The sequence below is a fragment of the Curcuma longa genome, chromosome 8, assembly GCF_044706935.1.
Source record: "Curcuma longa cultivar G26 ecotype Majalengka, Jawa Barat chromosome 8, ITB_CL_G26_1.1, whole genome shotgun sequence".
Taxonomy (NCBI): Eukaryota; Viridiplantae; Streptophyta; class Magnoliopsida; order Zingiberales; family Zingiberaceae; genus Curcuma; species Curcuma longa.
In genome coordinates this window covers 13044385-13056513 of record NC_133868.1, presented here as the reverse complement: position 1 = coordinate 13056513, position 12129 = coordinate 13044385, and the positions used below count along the sequence as shown (strand labels likewise).

The following is a 12129-nucleotide window of genomic DNA, read 5'->3' as shown; positions in this document are numbered from 1 at the left end:
GGTGTTCCTTTTGTATCTACATCGATAATTCAAGCATTGTATACGTCATTAGTCCGATCCTTTGTAGGAACTACCCGTAATAACGAACTTGCAAAATGGATCCGTTTATCATAAAGAGATTCGTTGTTCCTGACCCTGCTTCACTTTAATTGTTATTTGAACAAAAAGATCACAATAAACTTTTGGTAAAAGTTATGTCTTGGTCCGAGTGGGGATAGCATTTTTCTTCTACATGTCTATGGAATTTTGAAAAATCCAAACATCTCAGAAATAGATATATAGAGGTAGGAATTTGTCAAACGAACCACACTCCTTCATATACATCAGGAATCCATTGATCAAGAGGATGATGTGTGTCACGTGGTGCATCAAATTAATAAAGATTGAGACATTTCAAAACTAAAAATAAAAGTGTAGTATGGAGTCCCAAGTCGTATTTTTCCAAGGATACTAATAAGTGTGTTTGAATTAGATTTTCAGCTCTTTTGTTTTTGGATTTTCTCTACAGCTAATCAAAACATCTAAACAAGCATTTGAATTGAAATCTAAACAAAATGATTAGAATAAAAAAAATTACAGTTTAAACTAAGAAAACTAATTAACTGGAAAAATAAACTAACTAAATGCAGAATTAATGACAAAATGGTAAACTACCGAATTGAACTAGCATGAACAAGAAATCTAACTCTAAATGCAAGTCAACTATTCAAGGCAAATGCAAGTAAACTAAGATTACTATCTTGAATCAAAAACGCTAAATGCAGAAATGAATTTTATAGAATTTGTAATTAAAGCTATTAAAACAGGCGTAATGGAAACAATTCTAACATTGCAATTATCAATCAAATAATGCATCAGAAATGAATGTTTTAATTTTAAAGCAAATTCAGTAACAAAATTTCTGCAAATCAACTACAGATCTAGGTTAAGAAAATCTGGAAACATTCACAAACTCCAAATCAGAGAACAAATCCCTTCATCCTCACTGATCTGTGAAGAAACCTCAGGGAACGCCCTTGCGGTTCTCAACAACTTCTTTCAGATTCTTTAACCGATGAATCAAGACCTCCCAGCAACAAGGAACGCCCATGTGACTGGAATTCTTGTCGCGTGAAGAATAGGGGAGACACTGCGATCAAAGCTAGAATATCTGACAAATCTGAATCTCAGATCTGTTGGTTAAAATGAAGGCGGAATGATGATAGGATCTCTTGGAGAACTCCAGAAAACCCTCTGAAATCGTATGGAAACCTCAGATCTAAGAAACGCCCTTGATCCAAGGATGTGGCAGAATGAAAATGAAGAAATGCGCGATCTGGAGATCGTCCTTGTCGCGTGCTGCTCAACTCCCTGAAGATGGCTAATAAATTCGAAAATCACTGTTGAAGAATGGATCAGAACTGATCTGAGATGTGAATGGAGCTCGCCGTCGGTGTCGCGCGCGCGGAGAAAAAAATCGCGATCCAAAATTGCGAAGCCCCTGTTCTGTTCTCCGCCGTTGGTTTTCTTCTCCAGTGAACCGGGTTCACTTCCAATTCTGGTCCGGTTCAGCAGCTTGATCCAGAATAGAAGAGCTTGCCCCACCCATGAGTAAATATTTCATAGTAGCCTCATTAGACCGTACATCTCTCTTGGTATATCCAGACAATAGGTAGGAACATAAACTGAAACATTCTGAAGCTACAAAGATAGTTATTAAATCGTTAGCACCACATAAAAACATTCCTCCTAGAGTAGCTGTTAATACGAATAACATAAACTCTGTTATAGCCATTTCTGTACATTCAATGTACTCTACGGATAGAGGAATACATAGAGGTTATATAGGTTAATGGGTTTAGTAATTGGATCCGAAACCCATTAAGAAACCTACAGTAGCTGAAATCCTTCCTCTTCATCGCGATTCTTGCCTCTCTTCTCCATCGCGTCGGCGCGTTCTTTGCTCCTTCTCCTCTTCATCGTCTGCGGAATCCCTAGCCGACGCTGGAGCTGACACTGGAGAGTCGACGGCGATCGGAGCTGGTGGAGGATCGCGGAGATCTCGTAGATCGAGTGGTGGCGGCGCTAGCGGTAGAGATCCGGAAACAGAGTCGATCGGTAAGGGAATGAAATCTTTATGGTTTTCGTTGTACTCCTTCAATTTCTTTGATCTGATTGAGTTTCATAACTCAAGTGGTTGAGTATTGAGCAGACTGATCAGGAGCTCCGTTGGGTTTCGGCTGTAGAGCAGAGGTAGAAGGAGAAGGGAGTTAGGGCATGGATTTATAGAGGTAAGCTTCTCCTTGGTTCAATTTGTGTTGTATGAGTTATTGGTGTATCATGTGAACTAATCCGGCTGGAATTTGGCTTGGGATGGCAGCAAAGGAAGTTGAATCTAAACTTGGGATCTAGGGCATCGATTACTATCGGAAGCTAATCTTAGGGTTCAATCCAAGCTGAGGTAAGTGGAGATTTGTTGATTTTGCATGGTCTTGGTTCATGGATTAGGGAGATGGATATTGGTGTGAACAGGACTGTTGGTTTTGGATTTGAACAAAGAGAAGTGAAGCTATTAAGTTAGAACTCTGTATTATGGTTTTGGATCTGAGGGCTTTGATTTGAGTTGATTGGTTGTTGACATTATCAGATTCGGATTCTTTGCGATTACTCGCAACCAATTGGAAGGCGGGTACCTTGACTTATTAGACTTTTGGTTGTGTCCTATTTGGGTATCTGGTTTTCCGATGATTCGATATTTGTTTCCATATTCGGGTTGTCTATCGGATTTTTTGATGGATTCGATGTGGATGTATAACATGTTGGTCACTTTAGGTGGATGTATGACATGAGTGTCACTTGTCCTTTCATTTCTGTTATATATATATATATATATATATATAGATATTCATATGGATTCTTTATATGTGTTTGTATTGATGGGAAAGTCAATTGTTACAGGGGAGATAATCAAGCTATCTCTCGGGGCGTAACAAAGATGGATTGGGATACATTTTTGTTAATAGTATAAAGCATACAATTACTAATCTAGATGTATAGATATATATTTCCTCTTGGAGGGATTAGTAAAAAATATATGTATGGTTATGGTAAAGAACAAAGTGAGATTATAGTGTCGTATCCTTTTTCTTTCTTCTTTCATCATACTGTATTTTCTTTCATTTCTTAAATTCATATTTTTTTTACATTTATTCCATTTCTTCACTCTTTCTTACATTACAAATTACGCATATTTTTTTAAACATTTTTTATCATAGTCAATTTGGAACTTCTCTTGCAATATATTTAATAAATTCACAAAAACGTCGTTTCAGTATATGTGAAGTTTCTCCAAAATTATTATTTTCTTATGACGGCACCAAAGTTATCATTATGGGCAAGTTTCTTTGTGATCCACTAGAGTCTCCTTGGATAGTCACGTTGGGTGACATCGCAATTCTCATGGAAATTAAAAGGAACTCATCACAGTTAAATGCAATTTGTAAGGAAAACAAGTGCTTGAGGGATGCAAAAATGGACAAGACCAGCATCCACGATGTCATATTCGTTAACAGATCAACGAGGATTCCTAAAGTCCAACAACTACTAATAAATTTTATTGATTTGGTATCAGACGATCTTCTTCTTGGGTAACCACCTAACACTACTCTAAACTCGAGGATAAATTTTTTACAACGTGGGACGACTGATGCAGGATGATTCGAAGATTTTATTACTATTTTTTATAATTTTTAGAGTTTTTGATATTTAGAGTAGTTTTAAAATTTTCTATTAGTTTTAAAAAAATTTATTTTTTTATTTTAGGATTTTTAAGTCCGTTTAGGATTTTTAGGATTTCGAGTCTATTAATAATTTTCTTAGGATTTTATATTTGAAGTCTGTTTAGGATTTTTAGGATTTCAAGTCTATTAAGAATTTTTTTCTTTTTATTAGAAATTTTTATTAGTGTTTGGGTCTATATAAATATCTTATAAGTTGATGTTTAGGAGGAGAAGAACTTTTAGTTTAATAATATTTTTGGCATTTATTTTCTTATTTCTTGTTATTCTTCCAAATCAACAGGTTTTAGAAGATTATTTCCGGCGTTCACAGTCAAACCAACGGATTCAATATTGCCACAGGATAATCGTTATCCCGCTCGGCGTTAGTTGGTATCGGAGCATTGCTAGCAGAATAATCGTTATCCTACCCGACGTCAGTACTATTACTATTAATGAGTAGCTCTGAGATTTCTTATGGGCATAGGCATCTCAGGTAATTCAGTCTTATGGTTTTTCATTATCTGCATATGCTCTTTAAAATTTTGATTTTCGATTTGTCCATAAGCTAAAGTGGACCAAACCGAAACATAACCAGCACGTCAAGTCTCTGAGCGACTCTAAGGAAAACTGAACCGATATAGTATCAACTCTGTGCCTATAAATCTGGAAGCCAAAGAATGCAGACAGTTAGCCAAAGGCTAAGTGGGTAATCAGACAGATGTGCATGAATTTAATCTTATATATAGAAGCCAAGGAAAAAGAGTGGATCACAATTTATTATCTCAATGTTATTAAATTGTAGAGTTCTCCATTTATACATAAAAGTATGTATATATATGTATCAATATTTTCCTTTGTAATTATCAGGAATCAGGTAATATTTTCATATGTATCTCGACTTTATAATTATCAGTTATGATAACTTCTCAACTCTTATTCTTTGATCAAGCTAGATATGGATCAGTACCAATATACTTTCATTAAATCTCATAATCAATATCCCATTTATATAAGTGATTAAAAGTGCACAATATGAGCCAATATCATCAGAATAGAAAATAAAAATCTCTCTAGGCTAATAGCCTCTTCAGAATATATCGTCGCATACGTTATCTAACGTACGGGCTCTCTCAGCCCTCACCGGTGGAAGACAGGATAAACACTGACCGCGGCCTCTGCTCTGCCACAACAATATGTGGGCGGTAAGTGCACTGGACCGAGGGATACTCCACGTCACCATTACTCAGGTGCATGGTCCAGTACTTTATATAACTCTGGTATAAAAATCTAGGCTCTTAATTAACACCTTTTAATATTTAGTATTTTCTCTTATCTCATTTCTTGTTATATCTTTTTCATCAATTATCATCAGTATTACATTCTCAGTAAGTATATTCATCATTTGGTCTAAACGACCAACTTAAATCAAATCACATGTTGTTCATTCAGTTAGGTATCATAATCAAGTTTACAGATAAAGGTAAGTATCAACAGGTAAAAGCTAAGTATCAACAGAATGAAATATTACAGTAAGAACTAAAATAGATCAAGCAATGGTAATGACAGGTATCAACAGACAGAGTAAGTCAGAGTGTATATTAAAATTTTGAAAACACTCTTTCCCATTTTAATTACCCCCAAATGAATCCCATGTGTGAACAGAAAGTAAATCAATTATTTTTACCCTTTTATAATTTAATTATTTTAACCCTGTTTCAGTAATTTAAATATCACTTTAATCCCCTTTTTGAAAATAGGTGTATAAGTATACATAATCAATTTTAATCTATTTATTCATGCACAAAGGTATATACGAGTCAAAAGACAGAAGGTACCCACCTCTGTCTACCAAGCTCCGAGTGTTAGCAGATCGACGTGCTCCACTCGAACCAGTGTCTATACATAATATTAAAAATAACTCAAATAATTAGAATATTAGCTAATCATCATAATAACATAAAATCTAACTATTATACACAACCCTAAGCCGAATAATCAAGTTGATTTCGCTTTCTCGTAATATTTCACATTCCTAATTGAAACCTTCATCATAATCTAATTATTTAGCCATCTAACTATAAATTGATTTATCAAAAGTATACCTTCTATGGATGGTTGTATTTGTCGGAAAAGAATGCTTTAGGACGTGGCTGCGTTTCTTGCTTCGGTAGCCTTGGCGAGTTCCGATGATAACCACAACAAGCTTCAATAAGGCTCTGATGGCTAGTTGGCTAGGACACGCAGTAGCTAGGGCTGCTGGTTGGCTAGAAACTGTAGCAGTTAGAGCTGCTACTGTGGTTATTGTTGTTGGCTAGGAAAACAATGAAAAGAAGGGGAGAAAAACCAGTTGCTTATTGCTTGAGAAGGGGAGAAGGAGGTTGGAACTCTCCTGTTGCTGTTGGAGAAACGAAAGAAAAAGTACTGCTGTTCGGTGATGGAGGAGGAAGAAGGCAAGAAAAAGGCTGCTGCTAATCAACGGAGAAGAAGAAGACAAAACAGGGGAACAAGAAGAAAGGAGAAAAAGAAGAAGAGGAGGCGGTCCGGTGGCAGCGAGCGAGGGCAGAAGGCGGTGCTCGCGGATGCAGTAGATAGAGGGCGGCGTGTGGTGGTCGGCAGGCGGCTTCGCGAGGCAGGAGGCGTCGCGGCTATGGGAGGAGGCAGCGATCGCGAGGGGAAGAAAACAGCGTCGCGTTAGGGCAGAAGGCGACCGTGGTTGTGGTGCTAGGAGGAGGCGGTGGTGTGGAGGAAGGGGTTTAGGGCTCCGATTCGCTAGGGTTCTCGCCGCTCGTCTCCTTAAATTGTGAATCTCACGATTTCCTCTCCGAGGAAAACGGAAATCGCGACTTCTTCGGTTTTTTTTTTTTCTAACAAAACCCAACCATATATCCCATTTATGGGTCAATTTCCAATTTGGGATGGACATATTGGTTCTTTGCCCAGCCCTAGTTAAATGTAGGCCCTACTAAGTTTCCTTTTTCTTTTCAAATGATTACTTGAATCCACAAGTTTACACAAGTAAGAAATCATCACAAACAGATCAGATAGTTCAGGGTATCTGAATAAGTGGGTAGCCTAAGAAGAAAGAACAATGAAGTAGCTTACTGATTTATGAAACATCAAATAGTTCTCAGCATAGAACATGTATAGCACTTGAAAGTAAAATTGTTTCATCACTGATAACTAAATCATCTCTGCTGCTATGGATCAAACAAACATAGAAAACTTATGTTCACAGTAAATCTTTTCTAAAGTAACTAAATGGTATGATCACAACAAAACCAGTTCTTTTCGATTAACATAGAGCCATATTTAGGATTTCAAAACATGAATGAATAAACCTTAAACCCTTTATCTACGATTCCAAAATCTAGAATTGACCACAGAAACATGAATGAATGAACCCTAAACCCTTGATCTACGGTTCCAGAATCCAGAATGAATGACCATGGGAACACCAAAATATCAAGCTGATAACAGTAAACTGAGTTTTTACCAATAGCATAAGGATATAATCACATTTAGACCAGTTCTTTCAAATGAACACATATTCATATCGAATAAACCCTAACTACTGTCAGAAACATAGATGAGGAATCCCTAAACTATTTATCTAAATTTCCAGAATCCAGAATTAATAATCATGGGAACAAACACTGAAACACATCAAGTTAATGATAGAAAAATGAAGTTTCTATCAGTAGCATAAGGATATAATTACAACATAATCAGTTCATTCTTGCGGGGATAGAGCCACATTTATAGATTAGAAACGTGGATGAATAATCATCTACTCTTCCAGAATCCATAATTAATGATCATGCGAACACCGAAACATCAAGTTAATACTAGAAAACTGAAGTTTTTACAGTAGCATAACATTATATCACACAAATAAAGGAAAATAGAGCCGTATTTATGGTTTAGAAGCATGCCTTCTTATAAACTTCCAGAATCCAGAACGAATGTTCGCGAGAACACCCAAACATCAGCTAATAACAGAAACATACTTACTTGACCGGCGCTAAGGAGATCGAAGACGATTCTTCGAAGTTGCACGCCGAGAAGGGGGAGGTTCCGGAGAGAGGATGAGAGCGATGTCGTCAGAAGGCGGCGTCGGCAGGCGAGGCCTCCTGGAGAAGGAGAGGTACGAGATAATTCGAGAGAGGTGCGGCGATGGGGGCTGGCAAAAGGGTTAGTTTCGGACAATTTATATATTAATATTTATTAAATAAATACTTATTAATATTTATTAAAGAGGATTTCAATTTGACCATACAAGAATAGTTTGATTTTTAAAGATACCCTCGTAATTTTAATATTATTAAGTCTCGTAATTCTGATCTATTGTTGAGATATTTCTATTATTTGTAAGGTGCAAAGTGACTTCTTACTAATACCGAGGTAAGTATGAGACTGAGCTAATGTTACGAAGGGGTGAGTATTCGATTAAAATTGAATCAAATCGAATCGAATTAATCGAAAATTGAATAAATCAATTTTTTTTAAAAATCGAATCAACCGAACCGACCGAATTCCCCAATAAGAAAATTTAAAATCGAAACAGAACCGAATTAACCGAATTAACCAATTTTTTAAAAAAAAATAACCGAACTTCTGAAATAAACGAACCGAATTAAAAATTCGATTCAGTTTAATCAGTTTATTCGGTTTAACCGAATTTTTGCTCACCCTATTGTGGAATTGGAGTTTTTTTTTTTTGATAATTTAGATATTTAAATTTAATTCGATTAAAATTAAATAAATTTAATTCATAATTTATATATATTTAAAAATTGACTTTTAGAATATTAATACTTATTAAGATTTAAATTTTAATATTTTTATTTATTAAAAGAGTGAGCATAAGAGTTTGGAACATTTTATACAATTAGTAAGGTTAAAAGTTTAATGGGATGAAGTATTAGATCAAGTAGCTTCGTTAAAGTATCTTATCCTAAGTGGTAAACATAGAGGCATGTATTGTTTGAGATTTCAGATTTGAGTCATCTTAGCAACATATAACTGTTGATTGAGGTGTTATTTTGGCAATAGACTTTTATCAACATAGTGGTATCGTGTCTTCAAAAAAATTCTTAGAAGGTTTTCTGATATAGAGTCGTTTTGGTGGTGGGGCTGATCACTATAAAAAATTTACTCAATATAATTTTTAGTACTTGGGACATAACTGAGTTGCTTACTATGAAACAGACTTGAAGAAGAGGACAATGGTTCGAATCTCGAATTTTAAAAATTAAATATCTTATGATAATTAAAAAATTAACAAGAAGTAAGTAATTTTAAATAGTTCCCCATGTGAATGATAGTTTAACATGAGCTGGTTAAACGAGGTGTGATTTAGCAAATCAATAGTTAATTACTTTCAGATCTACCTCTACTAATTGGATCTTGCGAATCTCTCCAAGATATATATATATATTTTATTTATTATTTTTAAGAAAATAACGAGGTACTTAGTAAGTAGACATAAAAGGTAGCATCTTTTATTATTAAAATTTGATTAAAAAATATTAGATAGTTCTACATTTAATATTGGTATATTAAATTTTAATTTTTTAAGATTTTTTTTATTGATACTCACTTTCAATAAAACCATACTTCTCATCCTCCACGTTGAAACATGGCGATGATGTGGCGTGTCTCCATTGGTTGCAGTGCAGATGCGGTGGCAAAGATGGAGGCTTTAAGACCTTCGTTCGTCTCTCCCAACTCCAAACGGTCAAAGATGGCCATGGAGACGTCGGACGCCGCGGCGGCGCCGGTGATGTCATCTTTTCCGTCTCCGTCGTCCTCGTCGTCGTCTTCCGACTTCGAGTTCACTGTGTCCGTCTCCCCCGCCGCCTCGAAGCGCTCCTGCCCTGCCGACGAGCTATTCTACAAGGGGCAGCTCCTCCCCCTCCACCCGTCCACCCGAATATGCATGGTCCGCACCCTTCTCCTCAGCTCCGCCTCTGCCTCCTCCTCCTCCACCTCCACCACTGCCTCCCGCGACTCCACCGCCAGCTCCTCCTCTTCCTCCTCCGCCATTTCGGCCGCCGACTCGCTTCTCCCCGACAGCTGCAACTCCTCCTCCCGCCCCAGCTCCGTCACCGAAGACGACGCACGCCGCTTCTCCGCCTCGGCCGCCAAACGCCCCGCCGCCGTAGCCACAGCCGCCGCCAGCGGCGGCGGCGCCAAGTATCTCTCCTCCCTAGCCAACCGCTTCTCCTCCGCCTTCTCCTTACACCGCGGCGGCAGCAAAAAGCTCGACTCCGTCGAGGCCTCCCCCGCGGCACCACCGCCGCCTCCGCCGGCGGCGAAGCGCGCGAAGGAAGTGATCAAGAAGTACGTGAAAAAAGTGAGGCCAATCTACGAGAAGCTCTCCGCCATGCAACAGAAGAACAAGAAGAAGACTACGACGACCTTCTCCTTCTCCGACCGTCTATTCCCCAGCAAGAAGAATACTCCGGCGACCGGCGCCGACGCGGCGGCCTTCTCGCAGTCGTCCTTCTCCGGCAACCTTCTCGGCCTCCATCCGCCTGCGAGGAAGGAGCGGTGGGCGGCGAGCTGCCCGTCGTCCATGCGGTCTTCCCCGAGCCACTCCGGCCTTCTCTACGCCGGCGACGCACGGCCGGCGGCTTCGCTGCCGCCTTCATCCATGGAGGAGCTACAGAGCGCCATACAAGGCGCCATAGCGCACTGCAAAAACTCACTGACGCAACCGGCTAACCACAACGAGATCAGAACCACCAGACCCTGATCCAAAAAACAACAACAAGTGTGGATTAGTTTCCAATTAAATCACCCTCACCCCCAGCGATCGAATCATCCTGTGTTCTTGTTTCATTCGTGTAGTATCTTTTTGCTCTGTTTTCAGTCTCTGTGTTCGTTTTGGTTCTCTGCAAGTCTTTCTCTGCATGCATAGATTCTTAGATCTCTCACAGTCAAAACACAACAAATTAAAACAAATGGATCTTTTCTGCAAAAAACAAATGATCGATTAGGAGGATGCAGTGGAGAGAGAGAGAGAGAGAGAGAAGACACGCCACGCCACGATATTACGCGAAACAAAAGAACCCTAAAGAGATATTCACATGGCATCACGTGGAGGCCTAGTCAGTAGTAGTTGCACAATAATAGCGGTCGTGATCCAATCAACTGGATTGTATGGCTTCAGTTCCAATCCAAAACACCCACCTGAATCCATGTGAGGTGGCTTAAATGGCTGGCGCACCAACAGCTCTGAATCTGATCCAAGAACCTGTTTTTTTTTAATTCACATAAAAACAAAATAAAGACGACTGAGACGACACTATTGGGTTGTTTATGATAACTATCATTGGATTCGGTAATCTGTACTTGCAAGAGACTAAGCTTCACTCTGATGATTATAATTAAGACGCTTAAATTATTATGTATCTGAAAGAAGAAGAAGAAGGTGAAGGTGAAGGTGAAGATGAAGGGAAGGGTGTGGAGACGTATTTCTTTTTTCTTGTTTTTTTAATGGTTTTGTTTGTAGTCGCGAGACGGACCAAGGAGCATGGCGGTGTGGAAGAGGGGGACCGCTTACACATGTTTTTGTGGGCGAGGGAGGAGGGGGACGATGCCTTTCCTCTCGAGCTCTCTTACTAATGATAAATAAATAAATACAGTGGTACAGTCAGTAGGTCTGCAGGCGCGAGATATCCGCGTGAACGGTCGAGATTAAATTCAGATGGATCCTGTGGCTGCGCAGGAGGACCAGTGTGCGAGGGACCAGCCGATCCTGGAAAGTAAGTACAGGAGGAGCCTGCAGAACAGCTGTGTTTGTTGATACAACTCTTGCTATCGACCTATCGTATTTAATTTGATGCTGTTTTGTTTTGTCTTGTAATTTGTAAATTTATATGATGTCCAAAACAACTCTTCGCTGTTGAAATCCTTTTATTTATTTGCCTATTCAGACAAGTTCATTCAACTCAGTCAAATCTGTACCCACTCAACTTGTGGAAGAACGCTTCGATCTCTTCCAAGTCACTTGACATGTGCATTCACCTAGAAAGATCGAGATCTTTCTAGCTAGTTCATTCAAACCACCCAAATCTATCCTGCCCGACTTGTCTCGCCAGAGTGGGAAAGTCTGCTCTGTCAGTTGACCCTGACTCCTATTCTGTCAATTACTAGACCGGTCTATCCTGCCCGATTTCTCGCACCAGAGTGGGAAAGTCTACTCTATCTATCCAACGCAGGCAGCCCTCTATTTTACAAAAGGCATTATTATTAAAATTTAAAATTAAAAATGCTACAATACGACAGCAGGTACGGGTTTACCTGAACCATGTATTATATTTAGTCACAAACAAGATACATATAAATAAAATAGAGATGAGCAAGA

The 12129-nt window shown here is 38.8% G+C and overlaps 1 protein-coding gene across 1 annotated transcript; it reads left to right on the top strand.

The window, feature by feature from the left end:
* The first annotated feature begins 9497 nt into the window (after positions 1-9497).
* On the top strand, positions 9498-10584 carry LOC141832888 (uncharacterized). The gene has a single exon (XM_074720249.1). The coding sequence runs from the start codon at positions 9502-9504 to the stop codon at positions 10513-10515; it is 1014 nt and encodes a 337-aa protein (XP_074576350.1). The 5' UTR covers positions 9498-9501; the 3' UTR covers positions 10516-10584.
* Positions 10585-12129: the final 1545 nt, after the last annotated feature.

Coding starts and splice junctions, on each gene's coding strand:
- LOC141832888 (XM_074720249.1), top strand. CDS start 9,502: ATGGCCATGGAGACGTCGGACGCCGCGGCGGCGCCGGTGATGTCATCT.